The 18,839-nt window shown below is 43.4% G+C and overlaps 1 protein-coding gene across 1 annotated transcript in view; it reads right to left on the reverse strand.

Annotated features, from left to right (window-relative positions):
* The window catches only part of Siah3 (siah E3 ubiquitin protein ligase family member 3), a 64,009-nt gene extending 58,012 nt beyond the window's left edge, over positions 1-5,997 (reverse strand). Inside the window, exon 1 of the mRNA XM_076872734.1 lies at positions 5,790-5,997. Coding sequence (XP_076728849.1) covers positions 5,790-5,924 — 135 coding nt within the window. The 5' untranslated portion in view covers positions 5,925-5,997. The remainder of the gene's footprint in view (positions 1-5,789) is intronic.
* Positions 5,998-18,839: the final 12,842 nt, after the last annotated feature.

The raw sequence follows: 18,839 nt of genomic DNA on the forward strand, positions 1-18,839 counted from the left end.
GGATAATGGGAGGGGAAGCTCATCCAGGCCCAAAGTGCAGTCACCTGGGTCCTCAAAAGATGAACACACAGAGGAGACAACACAGAGAAGAGAAGGAGGCATGTGATCATGGAGGCAGAGATAGGAGGGATGTAGCCACAAGCCAAGGGGTGCATGGAGCCTTCAGGGATTCTGCCCTAGCGAGTTCTGAGAGAGGCTAGCCCTGCCAGTGCCTGGTCTCCAGGACTGTGAGACAGACAATGAATTTCTGTGCTTTACTGTGTTTTTAAGCTGCCCAGTTTGTGGCAATTTGTTACAGCAGCCACAGGAAACCAACATAAGTAGCGTCCTTGATTATAAAATAAGGTTTAATCTCCCAGCTTTGACATTCTACGAACATTTCCTGAGCCATAGACCCCATGGGAAGGTGGGTCTCCATTCTCCAGGTTGACCCCTCTTCTGAGTCATTTCACATCTAAACAGGTTCACTGATCCCTTGGGGAGCAGAGCTAATCGAGTGAAGCTGACTTTTTAAGGGTAAAATACCTTCACCGAGAGTTACATTTTTCCCTTATAATTTCTTTTATACCAGGATTGAACCCAGGGGTACTTAACCACTGAACCACACCCCAGCCCTATTTATTTATTGAGACAGGGTCTCCCTAAGTTGCTTAGGGCCTCACTAAGTTGCTGAGGCTGGCCTTGTACTTATGACCCTCCTGCCTCAGCTCCCGAGTCACTGAGATTATAGGTGTGCGCCCCTGCGCCCTTTCTCCATATTGTTAATTCCTCAAAAAATATTCTGTCTTATCCCAGGGATGCCATTCAAATAACTCTGACCTCTCTGTGGATTTCAAAGAAAGAGCTCAGTCTCAGTTTTCTAATTTTCCCAAATAGTCTCTATAGATGGAGGGACCATGGTTAAGGGATACCACGGAATTTGCTTGGGGGCTGCTGGATAAACGCAGTACAGAGGTAATCTGCACCCCTCTGCAAGTCACCTGCTTCAGCCTTCCCTGCAACTCAATCACTAGCACACAGCTAACCAAATTACTGCTCAGGGCTCTGGGCCTCCTGTTATGTGACTCGGGAGCCTCATTTGCAATCACCATTAACCAGAAAAGCTGCTCGACTGCTCCGTGCCCATTGAGTCGAGTGTCATAGGATACCAAGGGGCTGGAAGAGGCTGCAGACAGCCTCTAGGATAAAGCTCAGAGAGTGCAGACCATCAGCCTCGACCCACTCCCCTCGCTTACTTTTCCCCAACCCCTGTCAAGTGCTAATGAGCAGGAGGTGGCTCCAGCCTAGGCAGAGAAAGAAGATGGGAAAATTGGTCAGAGGACTGGGAACGGAGCCCTCAGAGGTGGCTGTGTGAATAAATAAGAACTGGGTAACCCACATCCCAGCTCTTAAACAATCCTGTCAGAAACCCTTAACTGCTTTACAGTAGGAATTCACACTGCACGCTCCAAAGGCCATTTCTAAATCTCTAAAAACAAAGCTCAGGTTTTGCTTGGGTCTTCAGCTCACATCCCTGCTGCTCCCTGCTGTGCTGTGTCAGGCAGTTAGCAAAGCCCCAAGGCAGCCAGGGATTTCCAAAGATTACCCCAATAAACAGTTAAGAGGTGATGTTTGGCTTTGCCATACATCTCACATCTCTCCTGTTTCTCTCCTTGGAGGATCACCTCCTCTTCCCTCCCCCCCACTCAGACTACATTTCCCCCCATAGACTAGTCTTAGAATGAAAGGCACAGGGATACTACAGAAATGGTACTGAAATGCCCCAGTTACAGGTCTCAAATCTGCCAGGCACTTAAACCCATCATTGTCCCATTCCGTGTTTCTGTCTGTAAGCCCAAGGTTAATGGGTTACCACAGAGAAGAGCAGCAGGGATCTGGCTGGCTGGAGGCAGGAATAGCCTCCCCTCCCAGGGAGGTGGGAAGACTTATGTTCCCAGGTCAGGATGCAGAGGAGGGCACTGCGTGGAGGTATCAGAGAGGGCCTTTTGGAACTTTGCCAAAAAGCATTTTGCATTTTGGGTATTTTTTTTTTTTTTTTGCAGAAAGCATTTCTTTTTTTCAGGAACTTGTTTTCCAAGCCTGTGGTTAAAAGGAGGAAGTCGCACAGACATCTCTTCTCAGTCACTGTCCGCTGGCGGAGTGCTGAAGACAGACCGCAGAAGGGCTCTGGCTGCAGACCCTTCCCTGGGAGAAACCTGGCTGCAGGAACTGGCCATCCCGCCCACCCTCGAAGGGTACTACCAGTCTGAAGGCGGGGCAGAAGGCAGTGCTGCGCAGGGCAGCCAGTGCCAACGGGAGAGGAGCCAGGGGAGAAAGGCTTCTTGGGTCGGGAACAAGCAAAGGACGCGCGGAAGGAAGGAATGCTGAATCAGACCCAGGCGCGGCAGCCTCAAGAGCGCCGCCTGCGGCTTTCTCGCCGCATTGCAATAACTCTGTGACCTGGGAAGCAGAGGGCAGCCAGCCAAGAAAACTGGCTCCTTGGGGGCCGTCTCTCATGAAGCGGGAAGGAAAGTGGGGGTATCACTTGAAACCCTTATCTTTGCAAGAAGTCATCCCTACAGACAGAGACAGACACAGGGACACAATCTTATTTGCTGTATTGCCTGGCATTCTCTTAGAGCTGAAGTGTCTCTAGCACAATGCCACTTACTCCCAGGGACCCTTTTAATTAGGGTAGGCGTAGTGGTGTAATGGCTCTAACCATGGTATCTGCAGGCCCCAGGAAGGCTCTGCCTTCCGCTTAAAAGAAGAGGCATGAGGCTTGAAGGAATCCCAGGTTACTGAGTAATCACCATAACAAGATTGAGAATGAAGGTGACCTATAAAAGCATAGTAAATACACGAGTTGCTCTTCTCAGTAAGCGAATTTGGATTATAACCCAGCATTTGCCTCAGGTTCTTGGATGTTGTGAGAATTCCCAGGAAAACCCAGACAAAGATAAAGAGTGTAAAAGTACTTCCACAAAGAAAAACGCAGGCTTCCCAGCCTTCTTTGTAGCTACATACAACCTTGTCTCTCTGTCCTTGGTCACAATTTCATGTTCCAGCCTGTCATACAAAGTGTGGGGAAGCACCACAGATCAATAGCTATTCTGGGTTATATTGCCACAGTTTGTTCATTCTCTCTCTCTCCCCCCGCCCTTTAAGAAAGAGAGTTATTTATTTATTTAGGTAGATCACAGCTTATTACATTGAAGGCATATTCCGGGGTCTATTTATGGAAATTAACGTTTACAAAGAGAACCTTTTTTCAGCCTTTGTGCACTTTTTAATCTAAGCAGTGGGGCGGTGATACTTCTAGAGGGTTGTTCCTTTACAAACTCTGCAAATGACTGTTAGGCCTCAGGTGTGAGGAGTAGGTAAACTTAACTGATGGGCCACCCAGATCTGGGATGAGCATGGGGTGCTTATGGAGACCCCTCTGAGTTCTATGCTGTGCCCCAAGCCTGACAGCATTCTTACACTCCATATGCTTCCCCCCCCAACCAGTGGTGATTCTTTTATAATCAAACTCCCTAAGTGGATTTTTTTTTTAGTGGGAAATGAAAAATCAAATGAGAGTGTATGTGAAAAAGTGAGCCGTGCAAAATAGCCCCTCAAAGCATATGTCACCTATTTTTATGTTCCTGCTTATAGGATTTCCAAGTTGCCTGAAGGCTCCAAATGACAACTTTTGAAGTTCCTACAAATTGTATGCAAAAACATACATTTTTTTTTTTTTAGAGGAGAGTATTACAAAGCACATTTGCCCCTCGTATCTCTTGGCAGCCTCACAATGCTGTGGAGGAGCCAGGACAATTATTCCTATGCTCCTGTTGAAGGTGATGAAAGGGAGTCTCAGAGAGGTTCAGTCATTCAAGGTCACACAGCTGGTCAGAGTTAACTCAAGGTTTCCAGTCCTGACTCTGAACCCCTGGGTTTTGCAGCAGGAATAAGTGTCAATATCCAAGCAGATATCACCCAAAAATATCCACAGATGGCTTCCCCTCACCCCACACCAAGACCTCCGCACCCCTCTCTCCTCCATCATCAGCTACGGTCAATGAACCATATAAATTCAAACCTCAGAAATGCTAAGTCTCGTAAACAATTTTTAAAGGTATTAAAATGCAAAACAGGAGTAAACAAAATTTCTTGCCACAGGGAACTAACTAATGTAAAGTGACAAAATAATGGGAGTTCGAATGTGGTCTCGAAAGCGACCATAAAATGGAATTCAGAATTATATTTTAATATGCATGCTATACACTTGCTTTGTCAGGGATGACTGGTAGAGAGTTCTCATTTATAAAACTAAGCTATAAAGGAAGAAAGGAATGAGAGGAGAGAGAGAGAGCCTGCACGAGCCAGACCCAGAGGGAGAGAGGGAGAGAGAGCGGGAAACGTTGAGTGAGATGGTATTAGTCACAGCTAAGGTCCCAGGAAGTCAGTTCCTAGGTCGGGTCAAGTGTGCTGGTTCCAGTGCAGTCCATGGCTCCTGCACTTGGGGCTGGCCTTGGCATGTGGCCTCAGGCTCTCCAGGCAGCTGTCCTTCCTAGGAACTTCCAGGAATGGGGTTTGGAGGGATGATCAGCACAGGCTTGTAGGGTGGCAGCTAAGGACAGCTGCCAGGTGAGAGTTCATAAAGTGACAGGCAACATCCGACACTCTACCCAGCAGCAGTGGTCAGAAGGACAGATCTGTCCTCGTGCACACACTGTCCAGCATTCCTGCTACAGACCGGCCCCTCCCCCTGCCCTCAATCCTCCAGTACAGTGGGGAGCACCCAAAAGCAACTCTCAAAGAAAGAGTCCCACCTTTTATTTCAGGACAGAGCTAAAGTGCTCAGAGTTTCTCATGTGGGGAGTTCAGCTGAGTCCTCCCACCATGCCTCACCCCATTTTCCCCCCTCCTCTCCATCACCCCTGGCCAGTGGCTCTTGATTCATTCCCCCCTCAGCCCTGGTTGTGATATGTAGTGATCCTTCTAGAGCCCATGTTTTGACTGTTTCTTAAAGGGCCTTGACAGAAGGCACAAAGGCAGAGGCAGGAACGTCAGAGGAGCAGCCAGGCAGCCACCGGCAGCTCAGCACCCAGCTGCCAGCAGAGCTTCAGGCAGCAGAGGCTCCAAGCTGGTTTCATTATTACACAACTGAAGCAAAGCCCTCCTCCCCCTCCTCCTGTACTCAGGAGAAAGGTGTCCAACTAGCTGGCAGGAACACACCAAGTCCAAGGACAAGGGCCAATACTTTGCAGAAGGAGCCCCCTCACCAATTCCCTGTCTCCGGGCTGCTCAGTCCTGCAGGTACTTTTTGCTGGATCTGTAGCCCCCTAGCCAGCAGGGGCTTCCAAAATCCCTGTACTCAACTGCCTTTCCCAGCACATGGGACAGACAGCGATCTGGGTAACTTTTCAAATCCCGTCTTCTGAGCACTTGCCCCCAAACATTTGAAAGAGTGGTGGGTACACCCCCCACCCACCCACGCCCTGCTCCACACACAGACTCTCTCCACCACCTTCATCCACACCCCCCCCCCCCCCCCCGCCATCCTGCTCCTGTTGCCGGCGTGGGGAAGACACTAGACCATCGCTCCAGTGTTTTAGGGAAACAGCACACCGTCAGCAGGAGCACCAAGCCAGCTAGAGAGCCAGAATGAGCCCAGGCAATCACCTCCGACGACTACAAGGTCCCAGCACCCGCGAACCGGTATTTGGAAGGGGCTCGGGCGCGGGAGGCGCACCTCGGCCGCCAAGAGGAGGGACCAGTCCCCGAGCAGAATGCATGCACAATGCTGCCAGACAGCGACTCACCTTTAGGTTGTGCGTGGGATTGACAACGCAGACAAGTTGCCCAGCAGCAGAGAAAACCCGTTTGGCTTTGTAGTGCTGAAACCGGAGGTGAATGAGATCTAACACAGCCCCAAAGCACTGGGTAAAGAAAAGCATCCCAACTTTTGGGGGGGTTGTTGGCACAGGAAGGCAGAGGAGGGAGCTGTAGGTCCTTGGGCTCTGGAAGGAGCGCAGCCTCTGAGACACTCCGTTCCAGCCTGGCTTAGCGTGCCTTCATATTCATCATCAAAATAAGACGGTTAGAATCTTGCAGCAGTGGGGCAGCCAATCAAAAGGACAGAAATGTTATCCTTGAGGTGCAGAGACAGCCAATAACAAATGCCTCCCCTACCGAAACTCCCTGATGAATTGAGCCTGGCGGAGAATGTATTATTGAACATTACCATAGATCAGCACATTGCATTTATCTTGTGATTACAGCCAACCATACATAATGCTGGGGAGATAGGCTGACAAAATTGATTGCTTAATGTGTCTCCATTTATTAATTGACTTAATTTAACATGAGAGCCTTTCTTAATGCCCTGGCCAAAAAAAAAAAAAAAAAATGTAAAGCGTTTAAACCGCCAAATAGTAAAACACCCTGCTCCAAAGTAGGCAGATGGATAACGCAGATCGTGGCTCTACTCACCAAAGCTGCTTGGGAGAAAATCAAATATTACAAGACTCCGATTCCAGATAAGGATTTGGCAGCAGCAGAGATGTGTATCTTTCAATCTTGCGCTCTGACTCTCTGCAATTTGGATTACAGCCCCTTGATAAATCTAACTCTCCACTTTTTATATATCTAAAAAAACAACTGACAAACTCATTTGGAGCCGAGGGGGGAAAATATGTGTATATATAGACATTTTTTTTTCAAAACACTGTAATTACTGAAATCTTTTTTATTAAAGCATAAAAATGCACAGAGTACACTTCTAAAAATAATGAAATCCCTGATGCATGAATGCACACACAGAAAAACCTACACAGAGAAGAAAGTGGCTTGTAAATCAGCAAAATAATTACAGAGGCAGAGACCCTTTGCTTGTCATTCATTTGCATATTGGTGGGCAGCAAATTGCTAATTAACCACTAGCTGGTTGGAGACATTAAAATAGAGATTAAGAACACACACCCCACATCACTTACTTGCTTGGGGAATGCTAGTAGCACTGTTTCTGTGCTGGAGCAGGCAGAGAGCATTTGGGTGCTCACACTGTAACACAAACTCACCTTGCTCTCCCAAAATGGGCTGGTGGGACCAGGCCACCAGGTGGTTCTTAAAGAAGGGCTCCCAAGCAGTACATAGAGAGTTAGGGTTTCTAGGGATGAGCTCTGATAGTGTATGTGGTCTTTATAACTAAAGCCAGGTGTGTTATATTTTCACACTTCTTGGCTATTTCTCTATGGAGCAGTCAGACCAAATCCAGTGCTGCCTGGGGCACAATCAGTCTCATTAGTGAATTGCAGCCATTGAGTGTAAGCTCATTACTCCTTCCTGAATGACTCTCACTCTGCCCCACTACAGTGCTCAGGTTGCAAAGCAACAACAGCATATGCTGATTGGGAGGCTGAGGTAGGAGAACCATGAGTTTAAAGCCAACCTCAACAACAGCAAGGCACTAAGCAACTCATCGAGACCCTGTCTCTAAATAAAATATTTTAAAAAGGGCTGGGGACATGGCTCAGTGGTTGAGCGCACCTAAGTTTAATCCCTAGTATTCCCCCCCCACACACACACACACACAAAAAAAAGCATATGCTGAAATATCTGGCTGTTTCTTCGTCAGGCAATAAACTAAAACAGAATAAAATATAGGAAGAAAATATGCCTATGTTTAATGACACGGGAACAGAGCAGAGCCCAGGTTAATTTTAACCTAAATTTAACACCAAACCCATATTTTAAGGGACAAGCTCAACACCAAATAAAATTGAAAAATTGTGCTTTTAAAAATAATTGTTCTGGCATAAAACTAGATGACAGCGTTCAAATTGATTAGACCTTTTTCAATGTGCTGTTTTTATAGAATATGAATTCCTGGACCCATTTATTACATGGTTGTAAATAAAGGCTGTTGGTCTACACTATCAGAATTTGCTTTCTGAAGTTTACATGGAAAAAGCTTTCAGCAATTCAGCAGGAAACCATTTTGGTGTGTTTTTATTGTCTTAAAAAAAAAAAAAAAAGTGAACATAGACTCCCATGGATTCCTTAAAGACACACTTCATAATTCAGAAAGGTTCAAACTTCCTCTTTTATATTCTTTGTAGAATGGGTTTTTTGTTTGTTTGTTTCGTTTACATTTAATTTTTTTTTGTTCATTTGTTTATTGCTTTTCTCACCCCCTAGAATAAGACCCCTGAGGGTGAAGCTTTTTTTGCTGTCATCTAGTTTGGTTTCTTTTCAAATCTATTTTAAATAAAATGATTATAAGGAAAGTAAGGAAACCATCAAATAGAACAAAGGTCTATTATTTGATTGATAATCTCATGTTTGTTTAAGATTTAGAAATCAGTGCTCCTTGTATGTTTAAAATTTTATTAAAGATTATTTTCAGAGAAATATTAGATTCTCTCAAATTGAGAGGAAGGCACAGTGAGTTCCCGTGTGCCCCCTGCCCCAGCACATGCATAGCTCCCCCCACTGTCAACATCCTCCCCCCAGCACTGCAGGGCATTGGTTGCAATTGGTAAACTTCCACTGGCGTATCATCCTGATCCAGAGTCCACAGTTTACAGCAGGGTGCACAGTACACTGGATATGCTATGCATAGGCACAGACTTATAATGGCAAATATCTACCATTGTAGAATCGCCCAGGAGGGTTTTACTGCTCTAAAAATCTTCTGTGCCCTTTATTCTTTGCTCCTTCTCCTCAAATCCCTGACAGCCATGGGCCTTTTCACCATCTCCATAGTTTTGCCTTTTCCAGATGTCATAGTTAGGACTATGTGTTATATAACCTTTTAGAGTGGTCTTTTCACTTAATAACGTGCATCCAGGTCTCTCTGTGTCTTTTCAGGGCTTGATAGCTCATTTGTTTTTAGTGTTGATTAATATTCTTTTTTTCTGGATGTGCCACAGTTTATCCATTCTCCAACTGAAGGACATCCTGGTTGCTTCCAAGTTTGGGTAATTATGAATTAAGCTGCTGTAAACATCCATGTGCAGGTCTTTGTATGGACATGTTTCCAACACCTCTGGTTATATACCAGGGAGCCACATTGCAAGATTGCATGGTAAGAGTATATTTAGTTCTATAAGAAACCATCAAACTGTATTCCAAGGAAGTTGCACCATTTTGCATTTCCACCTGCAATAAATAACTTCTGATATTCCTCATCCTGAGGCACAGATTGGGGTGATATATCTATAAGTAAGGAATGCCAAATATGACCAGAAAGAGAAGCATGGAACACAATCTCCCTCATAACCCTCAGGGAGAACCAGTCCAGCAGACACTTGGATATTAGACCTCTAGCCTCCAGAAGTGTGAGGCTAATTTTCTGTTATTCCAGCTGCCTGGGTTGTGGCACTTTGTTATAGCAACCCTAGCCAACTAGTGCAATAACTTTGTCCAATTCATGGAAATCTATGCGACTGAGTTTTCTGTATGAAAGTTTTATATATATATATATATCCTCAGTAATACTAAAGTACATGTGGATGAACTTGTCATTGAATTTTGAAATGGTGAAGTACTTCACCATTTGTAAAAATAATTTCTAACAAATAAAATTGAAAAGAAAAGAAATAATTAGAGATATTTTACAGGAACAGTGACAAAAGATTTCCATTCCTAATAAAGAACTCTTCTCTTTGCACTTGAAAGAACTAAAGTTACATAGAAAAAAGTTGACAAAAGATACAGACAGAGCACATGGAAGAAATAAAAAGATGAACAAGCAGAATGCAAAGTTACCAAGAAGGCAGAAGTCCCAGTCCTCACCTTCTGATCCAATAGAAACATCAATGTGACAACCATCCACAGATGAAAATACCTCTAGGAATTTTCCAGAATCCCAGTTGTACACATTAAATATGTATAGCTTTTTGTATCTCATACTTCAAATAAGAGGTTTTAAAATAAAGATTAATAAGCAAGTGAAAAATACTCAATAGAACTAGAAGTCAAAGAAATAAAAATTCAAACAAGATAATATCTTTTATCTGTCAAATTGATACTTTTCATTTTTAAACAATCCACAACATGGAGTAAATTGTAGCCATAAAATTATGTGGAAAAAAATTCAGAAAGACACACGCATAAAACTATTTGTTGCAATACTATTTGTAATAGTAAGAGACTAAGATAAAAGAATAGGGATAAATAAATCATTAGTTAAAGAGTAGAAACCACCAGATTATCTCTGTATGGAGGACTGGTTGAATAAACTACATACATTTACATGATGGTAACCATTAGCCATAGAAATGACCATTATCTGCGAATACTGGACTTCAAATACTGAAATGAATTCCATGTATATCGGTGTCTGAAAAAAGAAATATGAAGGGTAGTATGAATAACATGAAAATATTTTAGAATTAGAAGTATGTATTTATTTAAGGAGTTGTTTTTAAAAGGAAGAATACATAAAAAGTTTTTTAAAAAGTTAACATAGAGGAGAGAAGAGTACAGAGTGTAAAGAAATGAAGCTAGATTTTCTGAATTTAAGTTTTCTGAATTATTTAAGTTATTTTATAAAATTATAAAACAAAACAAAAAAAGAAGGAATTCCCAAAAGTCAAAAGCAAAAGAAAACAAGTCAACTGTTTTTTAAGTTGGTGGAACATGCACACAGGGGACAACTTTATGTGAATTCAGAACATAGTAATGTGGGGATGTGGCTCAAGCGGTAGCGCGCTCTCCTGACATGTGTGCAGCCCGGGTTCAATCCTCAGCACCACATACAAACAAAGATGTGTCTGCCGAAAACTCAAAAAAAAAAAATATTATTAAAATACTCTCTCTCTCTTAAAAAAAAAAAAAGGCTGTTTTTTAAAAAAAAAAGTTACGGAAAATGTAACTACTTTCGGTTACATTGGCGATAGTGTTTATGTGGTTTAAAAATACCCCTCCACCTTCAAGATGTAGAACCTAATTTTCCTTTTTGAACGGGAGCAAGATTTACTGAGTTGACCATAATAAAAAGCATACAAGTGATAATGTATGATCTGTAAGCCTTGGTCATCAATGGAATTGAAGTTTCCCCACTGTTCTTCTGGATGGCTTCCTCTTAAGCCCATTTCATACCATAAGGACTCTCTGCCACCAATCTAGAGAGGTCCATGTGGAAAAGAAGTTCTGTCTCCCGACCCACAGCCAGCAGCCTCTTTCCAGGCATGGAAATGACTGTCCTTGGACACAGATCCCTCAGTGTTGGTCAAACCGCCAGATAACTGTAGCCCTAGCCAAACTCCTTCATCCAACCTCACCAGAAACTCTCCTTAGAATAGTCCAGCTCAGAGCAGCTCTCATATTTCTAACTTACAGAAACTGTGACTCAATAAATGTTAATCATCGTTCTAAGACACTAAATTTTAGGGTAACTTGTTACACAGCAATAGATATCTAGTTCAGAATTTGTACCAGAGGTAGGGTATGCCATAACAAACCCTAAAATTTAGGAGTGGCTTTCAAATTAGACAGTGGATAGAAGATGAGTATGTTAATTAAAAATGAAAGTGCCTTGAAAAGATTGTTGGTAGAAGTCCAAGGTTGAGAAGGACTTATTTGCAGGGGTGATGAATGGATTGAATGGGCTATTGTAAAAAATCATAAGAGATCCATGAAGTCTTTAAAAGGAGTACATTGGCAAAGATATTACAAACTTAAGCTGAAAGAAGCAGAATATATAAAACAGAAAGAGGCTTTTGGAAACACAAGTTTCTGTCGATAAGAAGCAACTGAGAAAATTGTTCCAGAGAAAAGATTGGTTGCCTTTCATGGGAAAGAATGGATGTCCTGGAGGGTAGGGCTAATGGTCAGACACCAGAGGTGGAAGCTGTAGAGACGTAATCTCAGGCTTCGAGTGCCAATCAGAAAGCTCCATTTGCCCTGATGGATTTCTGAATTGCTATGGATCAGGGCTCTTGTGTGTCTCCTGTTTTTCTGTTTCATATACTGTTGGTGGGGTTTATGGTGGTTATCTTATGCTTCTCCCACCATTCATGTTAAGTGTACCTGGGGGCAAGGAGTGAAAAATAACTTCTCTTTTTTAGATCCCAATTCTTCAGATCATGAGGAATTGTGCTTAGGGAGCTGAATTCAACGAACCACACCTGACGCGTGTCTTCCGTATCTGGACCTGATTTAGGTGACAAGACCTGGACTTCCAGTTGATGCTTGAAGGGAGGAAATTTTGGGGAGTCTTCAGAAGGGGTAAGTATATTTTGCATGTGGGAGGAATGTAAGTTGTTAGCCATAAAGTAAAAGGAAATATGCCTGAAAATTCTTTGACAATCCTCTTTGAACAGTTGGAGACCATGTGACATAGTGACTTAGGGCAGCAACCAGAGATTCTGAAGATAGATCACAAAAGCAAAGCTGCTTACACCTTGCTCTCTAGCATCACCTGCTTTGGGTAAAACCAGAACTCATATTGCAAGGACCCTCCAGCAGCTGTGTGAGAGACCCCCGTGAAGAGAAACAGAGGTCTTCTATCAACAGCCAGTATCAGCTTGCCAGCCTTGGGAGCAAGTCCCAGTGGAAACAGATCTCCCAGCCCCAGCCAAGCCCTCCATAACTTCAGTCCTGGCCAACACTTTATCTGCAATCTCATGGAAGACTTTGATCCAGACTGTAAGCTAAACTACGTAAGATTTGCTGTCTGTAGAAACTGTGATATTATTAGTGTTATCATTGCTAGGAGACACCAGGTTTGGGGATAATTTGATGTGTGAATATGGCTGATGAAGCAAATGTGTAATTAAGTGGGTGTCATTGGTGTGAAAGGAGCTACAGGTATAAGGTCAATGAGGTTAAACTTGATTGCAATGATTATAGTGTACACCTTTTATGTTAAGGAAGAGAGGAGATGAGGCAGAGAAGGAGGAGAAGTAGGGAAAGGGGAAGGGAAGAAGAGATTAAGGTAAAGAAGGAGAAGGGATGTTACTTAGTCTGATCCACTGAAAAGACCTTCAACAATGAGTACCATTGGAGCCAGACCATGGTTTGCATGTACCTTTTCCCACTGAAAACAACAACCCAACAAACTAGAGATCAAGAAATGGATAGTTCTATATCTGGAGCAGAAAATGTGTGAGATAAGCCTGGAAACATCTCCTCAACACAGAAAGTAAGGAAGCAATTTAAAAATTAAAAAAAAAAAAAAAAAAAACTAGGAAAAAAAATGGTAGAGTCTTGTTAAAGACTCAGAAGCCAACGTGAAGGGGCTGTCACTGCTGAAGATGGGACAATTGGAGCATCATTAAAATCATAGCTGCAGTGGATTAAAATATATCAAAATGTTCTAATCCATAATGACATTAAAAAACTAATTAGTTCCTTTTGGATCATGTTTGGCATCGAATTCGTTAGTTTGGTAACTGGCTAATAAAGGAAATAAATTCAGCATATATCCTGTCTTTCCTGTGTGAGCTGTACCTCCATATAATCAGTGATTGAGGAGAAGTTTCTCTTTGTAGAAGCATTCCAGCTGTAAACAAATAAATAAAGGGAAAACAAGAATTAAAAAAAAATATTTGAATGAAGGAATGGGTCTGGGCAGTGATCATCAATGGCTGCTGCCCTCACAGAACAGAGACAACCAGGGAACACTTCCCTCAGGAAGGAAAAAACATGGCTTATGAAGCAGGCTCACCTAAGTGACCAATGTGCACCCAGCAAACCTCTAGGTTCAGCTACCAAGTTTTAGGAACTATAGGAAACAGAGGAACATGATCAACGACAACCTGGGAATCCAACTAGTAAAATCCAAATCATAGGAAACTATAGGAGAAAAGACCGGGTTCTTTATTAAACAAAAGTACATTGCAAAGACAGAGAGGGACCAATCAGGCAGTAGGTGGGGAGAGAATCATATTTCAAATAATATGCAAAAATGTCCAACATCCATTAAATTAGGAAAATCAGGATATAAAATTGGATTTAAAACATATGAAAAGTAGCAGCATTTGTCTCTGGGTAGCAGGACTGTTGGTCATCTAAAAAAATTTCTTTCTGTGGTTTCCAAATCTTTTTCAAGAAGCATATATTTATAATCACTACATTATATATCTTTTGAATGAGAGGGAACAAATTTTTTAAAATTAGTTAAAAAAAATAACAGTGAAAAAATCATACAATTTACTCGCGGTTTTTTGTTTCTTGTTTTATACAGGTTCTGTCCTTCCATTCAGTGAGATTCTGTTTTCTACAAGAAAACCAACTGATCCCCCTGGACTGTAGTGTGACGATGGGTCTCGTCTCCCTAGTAACAGGTGTGTATTTTATGAGGGGCCTTATGGGAAAGACCCGAATGCAAAGGAATGGATCAGGGCTGCCCTGGGCTTGGAGAGGCTGAGAGCAGTCCGGCTGGCCCTCAGAAGTGCTCAGGCCGGTCAGCATCTGGACTAGGAATCCTGACTTTTGGTAGATGACACACAGGAAAAGGAAGCAATCAGCCTCCACATAGTACAGGTTGGGTACAGATGGTCCAAAAGCAACAAGTTTATTCTGTAACGTTGCCAAGGCAACAGCAGCTGCTTCTGGCATGGAAGAGGGTGGGGGGGGAGGGGAGAACGGTGGAAATAAAGAGGCCGGATGATTCCGTAAATCTTTCCTAGGAAAATAGGAAGGAAGATTGCAAAATAGCAAATATTATCTGGGGGTGCCTAATTCCACAGCACTTAAGGTGTCAGCAACGCAAGGCAAATGGTGTTTTTCACATTACGATCTGCCTAGAACCAAATGGGAGCCCAGTGTCTCTTGTCATATTGTCATTTTCCCTTCCATGTCTCCAAACAGCTTTATCCCCTTGAGTGTTAAAACACATTGATGTTTTCCTGTGACAGTTACCGCAGCCTCTATTCACAGAGCTGAAAGACGCTTATTATGTTTTCACTGTGTCTGAACCTAAGGGGGAAGGAGAGAAGAGAGGAGAGCATTGATCTTCCTCCTCCTCCTCTCCTCCCTGAGACTCCCACCTCCAAATCTTTTTTTTTTTTTTTCTGGCAGAGGAAGAGGAGGAAGGGAGGAAGGCGTCTCATGCTGGGCAGAGCCCTGCTCCACTTGTGACAGGCCTTAGAGAGAGGTAGGAGATGAAGGGAGAGAAACTGAAGCAATGGTGTGCAGAGGTTGAGTTTCTAAATCATTCTCAAGCTGCACAAAGATCTAACACATTGGCTCAGGGGAAGACTCTTTCTCCATCCAAACCCCCATTGACTGTGTTCAGGACCCGTAGTCATCTTGTGTGGTTTTCACCTGCCCCAAAGTAGAAAAATTTAGAGCCCTGCTTGTGTCCATCTGGGACTGAATTTTTTTTTTTTTTTTTTAAATGCTAAACCACTTTGACATCAAGACATCATGACCTGAACATGAGGGTGAGGCTAGTCAGGGCAACCCAGGTCTGAAGGCCAGGCTGTTTCCCCGAGTGGCACTAGGGAGGCTGGAAGCCAGGAGACCAGCATCTGGGACCCGAGCTCCCAAGTCTGTGAAGAGGAGCCTCCAGGCCAGCTTCCTAATGTTGGGCTTTTGATGAAGCACAGCGTCTAGAACACCACTATTATAGTCACTCTTGTTTGACCGTGTTGGCAAGGGACCTGTTAGTCAGCGGTCACCAGAGAAAGAGAACAGAAAGCACACAGGAAAAAGAGAGAGAAAGTGAGAGAGATTTATTTTAGGGAATTGACTGATGAGATTGAGCCAGCTGGCAAGTTCAAACTCTGCAAGGTACGCTGGCAGGCTGAGACCAGGGAAGAACTGATGCTGCGGTTCAAGTCCAAATGTCATCTGCAGACAGAGTCCCCTCCTCTTTGCGGAGCCAGTCCTTATCTCTTGAGGACTTCAACTGAATAGATGAGGCCCACCCACATTATGAAAGGAAATCCACTTTTCATGTTAATCTTATTAAAAAAAAAAAAAAAAAAAACTTTCATGGGTGGCTGGGGATCTAGCTCAGTTGGTAGAGTGCTTGCCTCATATGCATAAGACCCTGAGTTCAATCCCCAGCACCACAAAATAAAATACTTTCCCGGAAGCATCTAGTGTTTGACCAAATATCAGTATACTATGGCTTATCCAAGTGGACACATACGATTAACCACCTTAAAGCACCGTCCAAAGGCTGGTCAGTCTTCTCCTGGGAAGTTCCTGACAAGTCAGTAGCCATGACCCCAAAGATTCACTTGCACAGTGGTTAGGGTCCTACTGATGCAGTCTGGGGCATGGCTTCTGCTGAGTAGCTAGGACTAGATCTGAAGTCTCATTTACTTGTGCTTTGCTGTTGTTGATGATGGACCTTTATTTTTTATATGCAGAGCTGAGGATCGAATCCAGCACTAAGCAAGTGCTCTTTACCACTGAGTCACAACCCCAGCCCCTTATTTGTGCTTGTTCAGGAAATAAAACAAAGGACAACAACAACAACTACACCAGGAAGCATATCAAAAGGTAATTTCTACTGCAGATCCTGGGGTTCCTTTGTGTTTTTATTCCTATCTCTTACAATAAGTGAAAGAGGAAGATATTTTAAAGGGAGCCCTGGATTGGGGGCAGGAGGTTCCACACTCTAGTAAAGCAGGTCATCCTTCCGGTGCTGACAAGGGAGTGGGGAAGATTTCTATGTCATCTGTGTAAAAGTGCAGCCAGGGCCAATTACACTGGAACCTGGAAAAGACTTGAAAGCCGAAACCTTGCTGGAGTGATTCAGCTTTCTCAGAAAAGCGAAGCTACATAAACACAAGGCAGGGCTGCTCCCAAACAGAAAGGAGGGCAGGGGAACTGAGCCACATATCTCTGAGGATGCCACCTCGTGGTTTTTCTTTTTTGTTTGTTTGTTTGTTTGTTTGTTTGGTCCCCGCCTCCCTCTCTTTTCTCTTGAGCAAAATCTTACCGGGTCCTAATGGCCCATCACAGTTTTTCCTCCAGCTTATGGCTGCCTGCCCATCTTTCTTTGTGTGGTGCACACAGAGCGGTACAGAGCCTTTTCTGTAATCTGCTGTCAGAAAAGGAGCGCGTCCTGGATGAGAAGCCAAGGGCAAAGACCATGTGCGGGCGTTTTAGAAGGTGCCCCTTCCGAGTCTAGAGAAAGAGGTGCTCTCAGACTCGGCTGCTGACAGTGGCTGTCAGAATGGTAGTCCTGGAACAGAGTTTGGAAATAAGTAGCAAATGTCTCAAAGAGGCATAGGTACCTAGAAGTTCCGTTCTAAGGAACTTATCTAACAGAAATATGCAAATATCTGCACGAGGAAATTCCTTAGGGTATTCCTCTACTAGTGAAAAGCTACAAGAGACCTAAATGCCCCACAAAACATAAGATCCAATGAATGAATTCCAGTCCACCTTGAGAATAGACTGTTATGGAACCATTAAAATATAAAACTATGATATGCTTGTGTGTGTGTGTATAATGAATATCGTCATGTACTTACAGGCAAAGATATCCATCACATGTTGAGGGGGGGTGTAGATCACAGAATATATGTGGAATTAATTCTATGAAAACTACACATATATGCAAAGTTTTGTAGAGCAAAATATTCAGAGATTTTTCTCTGGGTAGTAGAATTTTGGTTGCTTGCTTTATCTTGTTTTACCATCTGTATTTCTGTTTTTCTACAGTGAGCACATGATTACTTCTGGGTTTAAAAATAAGGAGAAAAGTGCTTTCTTAGATATTAGTATTGGCTGCCCTCTAATCTGCCCAGCCCTGATTGGGAGGGTTTTGCTTGAGGCCCCCAGGCGTGTCCAGGAAGGAAAATTGTTCCCAGCGTTTTCTGTTACTTTTGCCTTCCACTGGCATTTAAACATCAGTGTTGATGGTTACCTCGCAGATTGATTTTTCTCTCTCTCTGGTGTAAAACAAAATCCTTGCAGCCACTAACACCGGGTAGCTCTTTGTAAGGAATCTGGATCCCAGGCTGTGGTGGATTCAGTAAAGCAGTCAGGTAATTCCAGCAGGGACCCTGGAAACTTTAATTATCATAAAGGCAATATTTCTTTGAGGTTTGTTAACCTAACTTCATCAAGAAGATTCTGGGGCTAATGGCAAAATCCAGAAGTCAGGGACATCATTGAAGGCAGGACTGAGAACCCTTGAGGCTGCCCCTGCATGCATGCGTATGCATGTGTGTATTTCAGCAAGGGAGGCTGGTTTCTTTTCCTATTAGTGAACCCTAAATTCTGATATTTTCTGTGTGTGTAATGGCAGAACTTGAAATGAGGCTATTTCTCCATGGTTCTGGGAGAATTCACCCTGAGTGTTCATGTATGGATAAGCAGCCAGCACTTCCAGGTCGGACACTGCAGAAATGTGGTTTATAATCAAGTTACCCTGTTCCTCTCTTCGACTGTTGACTTTTAGTCAGAGATTGAGCCTCCTGATTACACAAATGTTAAGAGATCTTGAAGTGGTTTCAGACTTTTAGGTCCTAAAACACAAAGCACAAGGCCCATAGTCACTCCATTTCTTAAAGGGTAGCAAATAGCAGTGCACATGGGCCAGAGGGGTTGGAGCAGGAGGTGGACATACTGCTCCCACACCTGCGGTGCCAGATGGCTTCAGGAGTGGGCATCATCGGCCTGAAACCCCTCCCCTCCTCCCACTTGATGTAAAAAATGGAGAGGCACATTCTTTTCTCTTCCTCCTCAGCACCTGCTAGCCTCTATTTGTATTTCTCTAAAGGCATTTTGCCTTATCCTGCTTTGCGTTCTAGAAATATCTGAATACATTTTTGGACTCTTACTAGATTGCAAGCTCTCTGAGGGTGCCAACATCCTAAATTGACTTGGCATTGACAATGTACGGTACCTAGCAGATGTCCAACAACAACAAAAAGAAAGAAAGAAAGAAAAAAATC

Source organism: Callospermophilus lateralis, chromosome 12, assembly GCF_048772815.1.
Source record: "Callospermophilus lateralis isolate mCalLat2 chromosome 12, mCalLat2.hap1, whole genome shotgun sequence".
Lineage (NCBI taxonomy): Eukaryota > Metazoa > Chordata > Mammalia > Rodentia > Sciuridae > Callospermophilus > Callospermophilus lateralis.